This window comes from Fundulus heteroclitus, chromosome 4 (genome assembly GCF_011125445.2).
Source record: "Fundulus heteroclitus isolate FHET01 chromosome 4, MU-UCD_Fhet_4.1, whole genome shotgun sequence".
Classification (NCBI taxonomy): domain Eukaryota; kingdom Metazoa; phylum Chordata; class Actinopteri; order Cyprinodontiformes; family Fundulidae; genus Fundulus; species Fundulus heteroclitus.
Genome location: NC_046364.1, coordinates 22,046,577 through 22,062,478, shown reverse-complemented (window position 1 = coordinate 22,062,478; position 15,902 = coordinate 22,046,577). Strand labels below are relative to the sequence as shown.

The window sequence follows — 15,902 nt, the reverse complement described above, 5'->3', positions numbered from 1 at the left end:
CACTCCTCATATCATTCCTGTTTGCATGTGTGTGTGTTTGTGGGGGAACGTGTGTGTGTGTGTGTGTGTGCAGGTATACCGGACGCAGGCGTCAACCAGGCTGGCAGCGTTGGAGGAGGCTGCCGAGGGGAGGACGGCGTCTTACCGGAGGGAGATCCTTCACCTGCAGCAGCTGCTGAGAGAGAGACAGGAGGCTGAGGAAAAACTGCTGCAGTCCAAACGGTAGGAGGGGTGTGAGGAGAGAGAGAGAGAGAGAGAGAGAGAGAGAGAGAGAGAGAGAGAGAATAGTGAGAGAATGTATGAATGAGAGGAGGGGACATGATGAGATGAAAGACCACTGTGTGAAGACTGGGGTGTTAGAAGCATTCACTGCATTTTACAGTCCGACTGATAGTCGGATTTAGCTGATTAAAGCTATGTCAGAGTCCACATCATGATCAGAAAATATCTAGGAGGCTCAGTAAGAAAAACAGAAATCTTTTAGTAGAAGTAAGTACATTTAGAGCGTAATAAATAATAATGTAGATTTTAAATAACTACAAACTTTAAAGGTCAAATACAAAGGAGTGCGCCTAGAGCAGTTTTATTGTGTATGATGATAGACTATCGTTTTTTTATCTATGTGGCTGGTCGAAATCGCGTTAAAAATGCTACATGTAATAAAAATCGAGAGAGTTTCACAGTATGCTGCGCGCCTCCAGGATCCGAGAATCCGGCGAGAGCAGTCACGTGACGAAAACAGCTGTGACGTCACGGTAGTCAAACGTCCTCAAGCGGCTATCAAAAACCACTACTTCACGCATTGTTAAGTAGTCTAAAAGGATCGTTAAAAAGTCATTACAATGGTGTATTGTACTGCTGTCAATTGTAGAAATGGCTTTGGATCGGGAAAAGCAATGTTTAATTATCCGAAGGACCCGGTTTTGCTTCAAATTTGGATCCGAAAAGTAAATAGATTAGACAGACATCAACCGGACAATCTGTGGCGTCCAAGCCGATACAGCAAACTGTGTGCTGATCACTTCACGGCAGATTCTTTTGTCGTCAATCCTGATCTCGCAGCATCAATCGGATTCAATATATCAAAATTACAGCTTAAACCAGATGCCATTCCTACCCTGAAAATGGGGTACCCCGAGCCCACGGACACGGTGAAAAAACGTCGAACGTCGGCCTATGAAAAACGTCAACGAGCTGAGGTAAACATTAAAATATATAAATTTTAAAATTAAAAATATATATAAAAAAAATCAAAATTAAATATATTAACATTAATATAGCTAGCAAGTATGTATTTGTTGAAGCTTTACCTTTCCATCAAGTCTCTACACATGCTTTTCCATGCTAGAGAGAAAGAGGGGGTTGCTAGCAGGTTGCTAGTTCATCCCAGTGACAAATGCACACAAACACAATTAAGAGTAACCCGTTTATTTGGACTATGGGAAGAATCAGGAGTAGCTGATTTATTTTTATTATTTTGTCCTCCAGTTCTCCAGTTTTCTTGAACGTAACATTGCTGGTCAAGGACTGTAGGGCCGCCTTCTGGGGCTCGAGGTCCACACGGACAGGTTCTACAGAAACAGAAAGATTAGATGTCAATTCATGTAGGCACTGCCAAATAAAGACAAACTTTTAAAACCAAATCCTTTGCGCATGCATATATATATATATATATATATATATATATATATATATATATATATATATATATATATATATATATATATTTTTTTTTTTATCCACTGTAATCTCTTCCATTACATATATTTCAGACAGTTAGCTGTGCTCTACAAGCTTATGAGGCAAGTGTATGTCAAATGGAGTCGTCGGATGATGCAGAGGCTTGCTATGAAACCGACATCTCAACGAATGCCAAGCCTAATGTGTCTTTTGAACTACCTCTGACCACCCATGCATGTGTACAGACAATGTCAACTGGAATGGTATGTAGGACTGGGTCCAATATAAATTTAAAAATTCCTTCCATAAAACTTAACTTTCTCTACAAAAGACTTGAGAATTAGAATTTTATAAATCCCGACCCAAAGATCTTTTGAAAACTTATTTTCAGAATTGTAAACATTTCATTTTTTATTAATTTTCAGAATAAAATGTCACAGACTGAAACAGTTGTGAAATGCACTAAATCATGTCAAACTCCAAAATCCTGGCATGTCACTCCAGTTGCCAAATGTCATCGTGGGACCCAAAGCCTGCTTTCAAGAGCAAAGGATTTTTCCTGCCAGGTTAAGCTCGGCAACTCGGTTGAAAAGAACTGTTCTTCAATGGAAGTGGATTTTTCAGACGACAGTAGTGCTGCTGCTGCTGATGATGATGATGGTGATTTAGACTACATTCTTGAGGAAGATGAAGACTCTGACCGAGATTTTGAAATGGAAATGAGCGATGAGTAAGTAAAAACATCAAATAACACAATGGATTAATTTAAAATTGTGATCATTAAATTTTGTATTTATCTTTTTTTGTTTAGAGAATATACTCACACCCCTATGAGAGAGAGGAAGTTCATAGTCTTCGAATCGTGTCTTCAGTCCCTCCTAGCCTTGTGTTTTTTATGTGGGAATGCCTGCAAAATAATATCTACAAAGGTATCGGGCACCATGGTGACCTTGACATCACAGTGTAGTGTTGACCCCTCTCATGTGAAGACCTGGAAAAGTCAGCCATCACATGGCACCATGCCACTTGGCAACTTACAGCTAGCCGCTTCCATAATGTTTAGTGGATGTAGTACTGTGAAGGCAGTCAATTGTTTTAAATTTATGAGGATTTCAACATTCTGCGTCAGTACTTATTATAACATACAGAAGGCATACCTTATTCCAGCTGTGAATAGTCTCTGGTCAAAAAAGCAAGAGCTGCTCATCTGTGATGTCAAAAAAAAGAGCAAAGTCAGATTAGGTGGAGATGCCAGATGCTGCTCACCAGGGCACACTGCCAAGTACGGTAGCTACTCCCTTATGGACATGGACACCTCCAAAGTGTTGGACATGCAGCTTGTACAGGTAAGGTTGTGCTGTTAAAATACCCAGATTCTTATTTGATACCATGGTTTTTGTGAGTAAACCAACATCTGAGTCCACAAAAGTTAAAGGTATACTATGCAACCGGGGTTGATTTTCCAGCGAGGCTCCCCCCAGAGGGCGAAAGTAAAAGTGCACTGTCGTAAAGATGCTCAGCTGTTCTTGTTTCTCCATCAAGCCAGGCGCGGTTGTTTTGAGCTTAGCAGACAGGCGAACGCAACGAAAAGTGGAAAAAACAGCAGTACAAACAATGACTAACACAGTGAAGGTATGAACATCAGGCTTCCCGCAGCGCTATCTTGGTGAGGCGGCTGCCTCGCCAAGCTGCGGCCTCGCCAGTTTTATTTAATTATTATTATTATTATTATTAATTATTATTATTATTATTATTATTATTATGTTTTTATGTTGGCGAGACGCTACCGCCACCGCCTCGCCAAGCCGCAGCCTCGGCCCCCGCGGTAGCGACTCGCCAACATAAAAAAATAAAATAAAATAATAATAACAATAATAATAAAACTCGATATGCTTGCATGTTTATTTGACGTTAACACGCGGTTCTTTGTTGTTGCTTTCGCGCGTGCATATAGTGAATGGCAGGGCAAAAACACATGGAGTTCTCACCGTAAAGCGAGACTACTGTGTGTGCGGGCCGTGAGCTCTTGCAATTGCAAGTACGGTATTTCCCCCACAGACCCCCAGGGTGGCCGAGAAAACCTTTGTTCGACCTGAAATGACTCATTTAATCATCCAAAACGGTATGAAGCACATTAATTAACTGAAAAATGTTGCATAGTATGCCTTTAACAAACAATATATATTGGATTTAGTGAACGTCATGTTAGCGTGGTTTTTAATTGAGTACTCTTTCAATTACAGGATTATAGATTAACTAATATTATACTTAACCATTTTTTCAGTGTACAGAAGTGAAAAACTCATACGCAATGGAGTTGGAAGGCCTAAAGAGGTCACTTCAATTCCTAGAAGATGCTGGAGTCACTGTTACTGACTTGACAACAGACCGTCATTCCAGTGTTAAAAAGTTTATGCGCGAGATTTATCCATCAATTAATCACTGGTTTGATGCCTGGCATATAGCAAAAGGTAGGCAGAATGGCTTGAATTATATCAATCATGGCAAAAAAAAGTGGGTAAATGTTTACAAAGAGATATATATATATATATATATATATATATATATATATATATATATATATATATATATATATATATATATATATATATATAGTTATGTAAGGTTAGAAATATGGATATTATATATGGATAATTATATAATACACATTTACATCTTCCAGGTATTACAAAAAAGCTTGACGCATCATCAAAGAAAAAGTTATGTCACACCATCTCACCGTGGATCCACAGCATCTCCAACCATGTATATTGGTGTGGGGCAAGCAGTGATGGAAATGCTGAGCTGGTTGTGGCCAAGTGGAAGTCGGTGATGAACCACATTGTAGACATCCACGAACACCCATTTGAGAACTTTCCAACCTGTGCACATGATGAGTTGGTAGAGGACAGAGAGTGGATTGCAGAAGGTGAAAAATTATTTTCAGCTTTCTCAAAAGTCAATCTCCTAAGGGCTTTTCATAATACTTCCTTCACAATCACTGCAGGTTCAAGGGCCCATGTTGAGGTGAAATCAATTGTCACTAACCGTACTCTGCTTGCCGACATTGGTAAATTGTCACCTCATGTGCAGACGTCAAGTGTTGAAAGCTACCACAAGGTGGTGTGCTTCTTTGCACCAAAGTTCTTGCACTTCTTCTACCACAGTATGAATGCCAGGTAGGTTGCTTAAATCCTGAATGAATAATAACTTAACTGACATATTGTCATCCTAATTCCAAGTATTATTTCATCATGAAAATTTCTGTTACAGATTGATGCTTGCCATTCTCCATTTCAATGAGAATTCCAACAGACAGCAGGCTAAGAACAAAGCTGGAAAAGAAATGTGGCAGCTCTCATTTCCAAAGGCAAAAAAAGGAGAACCAGTAGCCAAACAAGTTAAAGTCCCTTGTACTTAGTACTTGGTATAATGTTCAATTTCACACTTGGCTTTTCAACTTTCATGCATGAAATGCTTATTGTTTCTATTTCAGCATACATTGATGAGTTGTTGGATGAAGTAATGGCTCGTCGGGAGGCCATACCTTCTTATGAAGTTGCAAGGCAAGATTTAGAAGCCCAAATTGCTCCTGAATACGTGAAAGACCAATATGACAAGGTCGATAAACTCACAGTTGTGGCAACTAGGAAGTCGAGGTTCACACAGTTGGGTATTTAAAACCAGTGTAGTCTGCTGACTCCCAGGTCTCTCTTATTTTATTTACTGCACAGGATGGAAGAACTTTCCTATTTCCTTTTCCAATGCGTCCCCAAATCCATCTGATCATTCTTCTATATGCAATGTACCTGTAAATCCTAAAATAGAAAGAAAATATGATGCAAAAAGTGTTTAGACCTGTAATAAAATTTCAAAATTATTGTAATGCTGTTTTAAACTATAGGCCCTACTTAAGTGATATGTTCTGAATGCAATTGATGTTATATTTGTTTGCTAAGTACATGTAAATGATTGTTTTTGTGTTTTACTAAAGCAATGTAGTTATATTTCAATGTTTTTTGCTGTTTCTAAATAAAATATATAGGCCTATGGTGCAGAAACAACTGCATTTAATTTACAGTAAAATAACTACATCACAGATGCATACAGTGTAGGACTAGAATTTAGCACTAATACATGTATTTTCAATAAACAATTTTTCAACTACTTACTCGTTTACTGGTTCATCATTTCCAAGAGGACCATGTCCCTCCAAAAATTCAACAAAAGATGCCTTGAGGACATACTGGTTGAGGCAGTTTCCCTGAAAGCCTTCATGTAAGGTTATACATTGCAGCCCAGCTGACTCGACTTCCTGATCAACAAGGTGCGTTTCTGTGCAGCACTTGCATTCATCCACTGTGGGCATAATCACACAGTTGCCACATTTGCACCTGTAAAATATAAACAATCCCGATTCATAATCACCCACCTAAAAATATGAATTAGTAATGGTCAAATGGCTAATGTTAGTTTTTGTCTACTATGCCTACAGTACGAGGTTGCTTAAAAATTCAAATCAAAAACACGAAAGAAGTAGCTTAGCATTAGCATCAATTTGAATTTAATTAGACATAAAAGTAATTAAATCGACATCACTCTCAGAGGGGTCACTACTCGAAAGTAAAAAAAAATCGTAGAATCAAAAAACATACCAGTCAGTATTTGTCAGTCGATGGGAACGGTCGCCAATATCCTCTTCACTGGCAGATTCTGAGTCGGACGACGACGTTGTCGGCCTACTAGCGTGGTCATCATCGCTACTCCTACTTTCTCCACTTTCCTCGGTGTTGTCCCGTAATTCACGCCTAACTAACGGCTCAAACGCATATGGCTGGACACAGCACTCCTCGTTTTTAACATTAAGTTGGCTCGCTTCGTATTCGTCCTCGTTTAAACATACAAACTCCATCGCAAAGGTGAAAAAATACTGACACGCTATGTAAAATGACCGCTTCCCGACTACCTCCTAACTAGTGTGACGTCACGGAATTCTACAGCGGCTCCTCGTGGGTCACGTGACTGAATGAGGAATTTTGCGTTGTCTGCTATTTCAGTTAATTATTTTGTGCTATAAACAAAAAAAAAGTTAGAATTTTTTTTTTTTTCACTTGTGATGTTTTTAATTTTGTACATACTATAAAATGAGAAACTATAAGTATGTGGTTTTCTATTTGAACTTTAAAGTATTCATGCAGATGTGACGTATTGCAAGTCATGTTAATGCAATAGACCAACACGCCTTTTCCCGCAGACAATGCAGAGGAAACAGTAAGCATGTGTTCTCTCGCGCACTAAAACGCCACGTTTCCCTGAACACAACCTCTCCATCAGGAAATATGGTGGCGGCAGCATCATGCTGTGGAAAAGCTTTTTTTTTTTTTTTTTTTTTTAGCAGGGACAGGGAAGCTGGTCAGAGTTTATGAGACGATGGATGGAGCTAAATACAGGGCAATCTTATACATAGACAGACTTTATTGTCATTCATCTGCACATTCACAACGTACATTTGAGCAAATCCTGGGGAAAAAAACAAAAAATAAAATCAGATGGAGCATTTAAATAACTTGAGACTAGGGCAGAACGCCTCCTCCCGGCAGGACAATAACCCTAAGCATAAACCCAGAGCTGCAACTGAATAGTTTAGATCAGAGCTGAAGCTTTTGTACCAAGACCAATGGGCAAAAACTGCAAAACTGGTTGAGAAATTTTCCTAGAAATTGTGGAGAAAATATTGTTCTATAAAGTATTGACTCAGGGGAGCTAAGTACAAATGCTGCCACACTGTCAACATTGGCATTTGTAACAAATTCTGAAAACTATGGATAATTTCCCATCTCGATTTTTATATATGTACAAGTTTATGTTGGTTTAACATATAAAACCCCCAAAGAAGTTCCTTAAAGGTTTTGGTACTAATGTGACCAAATGTGTAAAAAGGTATGAATATTTTTACAATGCACTGTGCAGTGATCTTTGACTTTGAAACATCTTGGGTTACATTCCAGTGAATTCTTTGTAAGGAGAAGCATTCATTGTAATTTTATTGTAAAATATAATAAGCAGCATAACATAATTATGCCGGTCTGAAAGGTGCATAAAATGTGTTTGAACTAAGATTTTAGCGCTAGTGAGAGAGGTCATTTTGATTCTATGCGATATTTGATGGAGACATGTCTTCCCTCGGGCTGTAGGAGATAAAACAACCCATGGGATGAGGGGCGAGAATCACTCTCACCGCCCTGATGGCTTTTTTTGTTTGCGACGTTCTTTCAAACCCGTCTCCAAGGAGGAGCGTGAGACCCCCGGTGACGTCCTCAGCCGTTCTCATCGGATGCTGAAGCTTCCTTTCAGGTTCACTGCGGCGCCATGCCAAAATGTGAGGCAGCTTGTCAGGAAATGTCTCAAAAAGCAGCGAGATAAAAGGTAGCGGAGATGTTGGGGGAATTGTGACTTTCACAGTCTACCGAGGGTGGCGATTGTCCGCTGAGGCTTCGTTGCCGCCAGCTGTGCGGTGTTGAGAGCCCGGGAGAGACCCTCACCTGTAGGCTGCCCACCTGTTCTGGGTGACATTGGAATAAAAACGTGTGACGTGTCCCTCTTCTTGTGTCGCAAACACTCCATCATTAAAGTAGCAAAAGAAGGCTTGTTTAGGAGAAGTAATCAGGAGACATATTGTGTCAATATAAGCGCGTCACAGTGAGTCACAGATTGTGCAGAGGGTAGAAATGACCCCTGAGTGGTTCAGGCTGGGGTGATTTGGGTCAGGGTTTTTTTTTTAACACGAGCTGCTTGTTGTTCCGCTATCTGTCTCTTCAGTTAGGATCAAGACTCAGACAATCCTGAAATATTTAAACCTTTTTCTATCGCTCATGTGTTTCTGAAAATGTCAGATTTTTCGGTACCAAAAGGAAAAACCCCAACACAACATTTCCTCAAGATTTCTATTGGACTGTGTGAAAGGGTCGCAGCTAAAATTAGATTTTAACCACAAAACCTGTAATAAACAATAACCAGAGCTTACATCTCACCCTCTGACCTCAGGACAAACCCAAGCTTGAACCCACCTAGTTTGTTTTGAGTCAGCCTGTTTTATTTTCTAAATGCTGCTGCTGCTGTCCCCAAACACGCTGTTTGTTTCGCCCGTTCACCATTTCCTGCCTTTGCAGTTTTGGTGGCTTCATGCCCAACCTTTTCATTTATGAATTGGTGCTGTCAGGCAGGAGGTTTTGCTCTGATCATGCATCAAGTTCAGGCCTGTCAGGAGGAAGTTTCACTGCTCCTGATCACCACGTTATACCATCTTTTCTAACTACTAACCCTTTTAAAACAAGACTGATTTTACATGGGTTCAGTCTTCAAAAGGAGCAGAAACGTGAGTCAATTGTCACAAAATGAGAGCATCCCTGCAAAACATGAAATCTCAAAACAATAAAAAGAAAAGAATATTCTTTTTTTGTTTTTGTGGGTTAATGATTATTGATGGATTGCACAGTCCTAATGGATGGATAGACAGGCGGATGGAGACACGTAGCTTGATGTCCCAGTGCAAATGCAGGAAATCATGCACAAACCGTGTTTCCCTGATGGCATAAGGGTCTTACACTGGAATACCATGTTTTTTCTAAAATATAACATTGGTCTTTAGTCTCCTCTACTCTCAGAATATCAGTATTTTGGAGTGATGTGTGGCCCAAAAAAAGGGGCGGTAATGGTCTTTGTGGTGAACACTAGCTTTCATTTTCTGATGCTTTTCATTTATTTTTACGCCTTCAATAAAGAGCCGACTTGTTTTTCTATAGAAATAGTGCATGCTCCCATATGATTCCCATCATATTGAATGGTGTTGTTTTGAAAAGCTGAACTCTTTCACTTAATCACATCACCAACCGTGGTGTGAAAAAGTGTTCACCCCCTTCCTGATTTCTTTTTTTGCATGTTTGACACACTTAAGGATTTCCCAAAAATTAGTCAAAAACAGCACAGGATCCTTTGTGACTACCACCTTTTAAAACATAACCATGACCTGAGTTCACCTTCTCCAGCCAGACAAACACCTTTGGGGATTGTGACTAATATTTGAATATATTTGATGTTCTGAAACACTAAAAATAAAATTAAGAAACCAGGAAGGGGGAAACACTTTTTCGCACCACTGTATAGTTTATGCCAATTATAATAGTTGATCGTGAAACATCCATCATCAGTATATATTTTTTTCAAACATGGCAAATACATATGAGGGAAGAATATTCTTGTATTTTTTTTTTAGAAGAATTCCTGATCCAAATTTGGCTTATAACAATCCGGTGCCATGTTGGTTTTGTTTCAAACCATGGTGTTGGCATAATGACAGACACCAAAGAGAAGTTTCAACCGTTTTTTGATACAAATTAATTAATTATTATTCCAGGTTCACAGGAGAGGTTTGGGATGGCCCTGATTAAGGGGGAGGTAGGTTATTATTAGAAGAAGTAGGATATGGGTGAGATGTGATGTTGAAAATGATGGGGAGATGGTGGAGTTCCAGTGGAGGAGCGTGAGAATGCCAACAGAGACTGTGATCAGCAGGTGGTGTTGAGTGCTGCTTGTTGGTCAGGATTTCCTAGTTTTTTCAGCCAAGTGGAGATGTAAGAGGCGGTATCGCACCACAGGGTGGACAGGCAGGTGAGCCACTATGGATGGTTGTATAGGGGTCCTGACTGCATGAACCAGTGGAGCAGTTTCATGAAGGTAGTCTTCAGGTGAGTTCTTCAATGAACTCTGAGAGCGAGGAGACAGAACCCTGGAATCCACGAAGAAAACCTGAACTGGGAAACTGTTTTTTTTTTTCTGGAGATGAGACAACAAGAGTTAAGCTTGGAACATCAAATAAGACAGGAAATAAGGAGTTGGAGGGCTAGTTACCACTCATGGAGAAAAACAATCTGGCCTCTGCCTCTGGGAATCCGTTGCTCCGGATCGAGCCAGCTTTGAGATCGCATCTGCTGGTCACAACCTCCAACCAGAGGAGGGACACACACACACACATCTACCTGTGGATTTGACATCAGGTTACCTTCAGCGGAAAAAAAATCTAACACCTTCCCCTTTGTCCCCCCCTCCCCGCCGGTCTGTTTTTAGATCTGTCTCTGGGCCTGATGCCTGCTGCTATCAAATGAAAGCAAGCTAATCAAATTGTCTGAAGCGTCGGCACTGCTCGGCCTGGAGGGCATCTTAATGATGAATCACACACATTATCAAACGCATCTCTACCCAAATGGCTTTACCTGATCTAAGCAAGGTCATTTGTTCTTTTAATTCAACCTTACTCCATTGTAATTTATGTGTAATAACGTTTTTACCATCAATACTATTCAGCTAACAGAAAAAGCCGCTGTGTTTTAGCAAATACAGAGGACAAGATCATATCAGCTGTAATTAAGCCTCTCTTATCGGTGGCTGCCAGTCAGTTTTATAATTGATTTTCAGATGGTGCTGATCACCTATGTGCTCTACATGGTTTGTTTCTGAGATACATGGCTGAATGGTTGCCCCTGTCAGGATAAGGTCTGGCTGCTGTGTGACTTTAGTATCAGGCGCATTCTGGAGCATACTTTTTCTACATGGGAGAAATGTCAACCTTATGTGGTTTAAGGTGGTTACTTCATTATTATCAGGTAGAGTCCATAGTAGAAAGATCTGCATAAGAAAAACGTGTCAGATAAAGTGAATTCAGATAGAAGTTCTTTATTACAGGTGGAGTTTATGTTTACTGCTCAAAGAATTTCATTTCTAAAGATGTTTTGTGATAAAATAAACCAAGATGCGTGTTAGGCTGTTCATAATTTTCTCTTTCTGTCAATCTCTATTGGCTTCCCCTTCCAGATCAGATCAGTGCTTTACATTCAACCTGCTGTCGTGTGAAAAAGAGACAGCTTTTTTCTTCTACATTTTACATACCAGGAGGTAATACAAACTCAATGGCTCCTGGTTAGCTTATTAATGTAGCCTAAGAGAAACGACAATACTTGATGTTATGAAATGTGTTATTACATGTTTGATAAGAACTAAACTTAAATTCAGGAAACCGTGTAAAAAAAACTAATTATACCCCGTCGTTTTTGATTGCCTCAAATTTAGTAACTTTAGTTGTGAGACAGATAGCCACATGGACCGCGGAACGCATTTCAAATTGGTCGGGCCCATCAGTCCGGCGCGCATGCGCGAAAAACCCGGATGAAAACAATAGCAGTGAACTACCCTAAAGTCCCTTTTTATTGAAGGATACATAAAACACCAGCATCCCCTTGATCACGCAATTGCGTCACATGACACAAGACAAGCCAATCCGTTTTTAGACACCAGAATTTATTGCTTTCTCATAGGCTGTGGTCCCTGGAACGCTAACGAAGCTAACGAAGCAAAGGAAGTAGCGGTGATTTTGTTTACATCACATGACACAATCAGCCAATAGGGTGGTTCATGCGTGACGTCACGTCTTGACTGTGACGTTAAAATGAGGCCAAATTAGGGCCCCTCCTCCAACATGCTTGACAGCTGGTCTGAGGCGTTTCTGCTGATATGCTGTATCCAGATGTGGTGCTGCACATCCCTTCATTGGCTTCTTCTTTCCGAAGGACATTGCCTTGTGATTTATTCAGTGCCAGTCTATAAATCTAGCACGTGTTGTCTTGTTTTTGCAAAAAGACCCTTCCACCTGACATCTTGTTAGAAATGCTCTTATAAAAACATGTGATAGATTATCTCATTTCTATCGCATCCGGCCCCAACTTTAAATCAGTCAGTATGGGCCTAGATTCTAGTCTAAAAGTTTCCTTAAACATTTACTCAGGGAAAATGTAGCTGACTGACCACATAGAGTGCTAAAATGTCTGTGTAAATAATGTTTTGCAAAGCCTTTCACAGGATAAAAAACACAAATTGCCTCACAATAAAACAGAAAAAATAACCCATAGAATAAAAACATAAAAGAAAGATATAAACAGCATACGTGCAACATCATCAAGAAACGAGGCGATGCCAATTTGAAGTGGATCTTCAGCTGCTTCTTAAAAGAATTAACAGTCAAGACAGATTGATAATGTGTAGCACTCTAGTTGTGCACATTATCAGATTTCCCGGTTGGGGAAAGGAGGGACATTGAGGAGAACTCTCTGAGCTGAGGCCAAGTGACACCTAGTGCCAAAGGTTGGTTTTAGCCAATCACGGAATCAAATTAAAACGTAAGCAGCAGACGTCATGAGAAACCACAAGAAGGTAAGCTAATCAAGGCATTTCTTGATGGTCTTCTTTCAAAGATGAAATCGTGGATTCTTACAAGGCAGATGTGATAGCCGCAGCTTCATGTGCATCCTCCAGCGCTGCCATGTCTATCTTGGTTCGCCTGTGGGTTCGTCAGCTCTTGTTTTCGTCACAGCTGGTATGTCCCGCTTTAAACCACAATACTATAAACTTGATCGGCCCGAACCGTTTTTGGTTCGGCCACAAACGGTTGAAGCTGGAGCGGTACAAGATGGCTTCTCGTGTATTTGTGAAGGCACAGATACCACGAGAGTTCCTCTTGCAGGCAAGGTTAGGACCACCACCAGCTCTAAAGGACCAATCCACGCTAGTCCTAAAATGAGCGTGTGAAAACACATACTGTAAGAAGTCGAGCTCTTGAAGGTGGGAGATGTACTGTAGGCTGGGGGTTGACCACACAGGGCTCTAAGAGTAAAAACTGTTCATCATTAACGTTGTTAGAAGGTCAAGGAATGAGCTTCTTCTGGTGTACGGATCGTCCCGACCGTCAGCTCATCGCCATCTGACTTGAAGTGCTAACATGCTTTAGACAACGTTGACCTTTAACAATGTTCACCTACGGACACATTTGTCCATGGAGCAGTGTTGAATAGTCATGGCAGCTCTGACATAACCTCCTTATAAATTTTCCAACAGAGATTGTGTTGCCTGAACTAGTTACCATGCCTAAAACGATGTTTTTGGCAGATAAAACCAAAGGTGAAGGAGCATCCCACTTCTTCTTTACCGTTTTTTCCAGATGAACCAGTGAAGAAGATGTGTTGTGAACCTTTTAGAGGTGTACATTTAAAGTTGTATACTCGGGTTAAATCCTTATAATCGCTGACTCAGCATGAGAGCAGATTGTACCATGATTCTGATTCGTATTATGAACCAGAGGTGACGAAGCATGAGGCTTGTTTGACTCATTCTTTAATCAGAAAACCCACATTAATTTTCGCCCAAGGTTTTTTCGGCTGATCTTATGATAAAGAAGATCCCTTTAATGACACTGAATGATAGCAACTGTCTTGAAAATATATCTTATTAGTCAAATTGTACTAGTCCGGCTCATTCGTGCGTTCAGATTACGGCGGAGCTTTGAAAATGGGCTGCTTAATTAGTCATTTTCTGTTGGCCATCCTTGACACCCAGTCGAGCCTTACCAAGTCTTTGGAAGACATGTCGGTGCAAAGAAGTTAAAATCCCTTTGCAATTGGAGTTGTGTTAATATATTCCTGGTTGTTTTGAGAGAGAAAAAAAGTTTCCTTTGTTCTCAGCAAGGGCATTAGGAGCAATCCACTAGACTGAAGAGAAACTTTCCTCCGTCTCCCTAAAGAAAGATCTTTCTCTGAGTCGGTCTCTTTCCCCTCTCATCCCCTGCTTTATATTCTGCCCATGGTACCGCCGCAGAGATGCTGATTGGTTGTGATTGCCGCCTGCCAGCTGAGTTCTGCGTTGCCTCCAGGGAAGCAGTACTGCCCGAGACTTCTTGGAGCTCTAGGGAGGGGAACCAAGCTTTCCCCCCAATGCAGTCTGTTCACCCCACTGTTACCTAGCCGCCTAATACAGATGTTTCATGTAAATAAAAAGCAACCTTTAAATTGTTATCCAACGCCTTTAATTTGCTTTTCTGCTGATAAATAGCTTTGCTTTGATTTGATTTACTTCAAACAGCCAGGCAGCTGAGACCCTGCTTATATAAGCCAGTATGTTCAGAATCTGATTAAAATGCAGCAGGGTTGAAGTCAGTGGATGGTTAGTATTGATTATAAGCTGCTTTGGAATAGCTTGGGCTTAAGTTTCAAGGAAATTGCTGCTTTAAAGTTTTTTTTTTCTGTGTGTTGCAGCAAATAATTAGCTGTTATTTATTAAAAATGCAACAGCCGTTCTCTCTCCTGTTGGGCAGTGCAAAGTGCTGACATTCATTTATGCTAATGGTAGAGAACATGCCTCATGCATAAAATTCATAAAGCTCAAGAACACAAATGAACATGTTGCACAAGTTTATGTCCCTGGTTTTCCCTCCGGCTCCATTGGTCGTTCAGTGTTCACCCTGTCCATCAGAAACACTACGACCACTTTCCTCAGTAATTATTCTGTTTTCTTTATGAACCTTTTGGCAGCTGGCAAGACATGTTTTGTATGCCCTTTCAGTAACCTGGTAGTTTTTAAAAAGGCTTTTGGGCAACACGAAGAAGAAGAAGAAGAAGAAGACTGAAACTGACATCGATGGGTGGGGATTTTTGTAGCAACAGTTGTAAAAGATCCCTATTTGTTATGTTACGCCTGTAACAGCCTCTGGCGTTTGTGGCTTTGAGCCCATAGCGAGCGAGAACTGGGTTTGACATACAGAAGAAGTACTTGGCTAACAGCAGCCCGCAGCTCATACCCAGAATCCCTAAACGTTTTGTGCGCCTGAACCCAGCACTGAGATGCTGCTTCTGCGTCGGACACAGATAAAAGCCTTGCCTCAGAAGATCATTTAACTTCACGCGTTCTGGAACTTTATTGTTCCTGTAAAACATATCAAAAACATTTGATCCAGTGCTTGAAGACTAACTCAGATACTCAACACATTATCCTGCATTATTAAAGGTTATTGCTAACTGGATTCTTACTCTTAGCTAAAATCAATAAGTCATTTTAATTCACAACACGTCATATCAAGGTACTTTACAAAGTCAAATTCAATCAAATCAGATCAGTCAAAAAGTTTTCTATCCAAGGAAACCCAGCAGGTTGCTTCAAAGTCCCGACAAGCAGCATTCACTCCTGGAGAAGCGTAGAGCCACAGGGAGAGTCGTCTGCATTGTTAATGGCTTTGCAGCAATCCCTCATACTGAGCAAGCATGAAGTGACAGTAGAAAGAAAAACTCTCCTTTAACAAGGAGGAAAACCTCCAGCAGAACCAGACTTAAATGACATCATCAAACATT

At 40.5% G+C, this 15,902-nt stretch overlaps 1 protein-coding gene and 2 long non-coding RNA genes across 12 annotated transcripts in view; 2 read left to right on the top strand and 1 right to left on the bottom strand.

The window, feature by feature from the left end:
- The window catches only part of cep89 (centrosomal protein 89), a 75,151-nt gene that overhangs the window by 54,752 nt on the left and 4,497 nt on the right, over positions 1–15,902 (top strand). For 5 of the 7 annotated variants that reach the window (XM_036136271.1, XM_036136273.1, XM_036136272.1 and 2 more), the window contains one exon: positions 74–222. The exons of the other annotated variants lie outside the window; for them this stretch is intronic. In XM_036136271.1, the coding sequence (XP_035992164.1) occupies positions 74–222 (149 nt within the window). The remainder of the gene's footprint in view (positions 1–73; positions 223–15,902) is intronic. 7 annotated transcript variants of the gene reach the window in all.
- On the bottom strand, positions 1,727–6,725 carry LOC118556403. 4 transcript variants are annotated; one of them, XR_004930905.1, is made up of 6 exons: positions 6,336–6,725; positions 5,853–6,074; positions 5,316–5,498; positions 4,413–4,562; positions 2,838–2,887; positions 1,727–2,754 (listed from the first exon to the last, which is right to left on the bottom strand). It is a non-coding gene; the product is annotated as an uncharacterized LOC118556403 (long non-coding RNA). The 4 variants fall into 4 exon arrangements; XR_004930904.1 differs by having other exon boundaries at positions 4,421–4,562; XR_004930903.1 differs by having other exon boundaries at positions 1,727–2,887; positions 6,336–6,724.
- On the top strand, positions 3,807–5,059 carry LOC118562945. Its single transcript, XR_004930906.1, has 3 exons — positions 3,807–4,151; positions 4,364–4,859; positions 4,954–5,059. It is a non-coding gene; the product is annotated as an uncharacterized LOC118562945 (long non-coding RNA).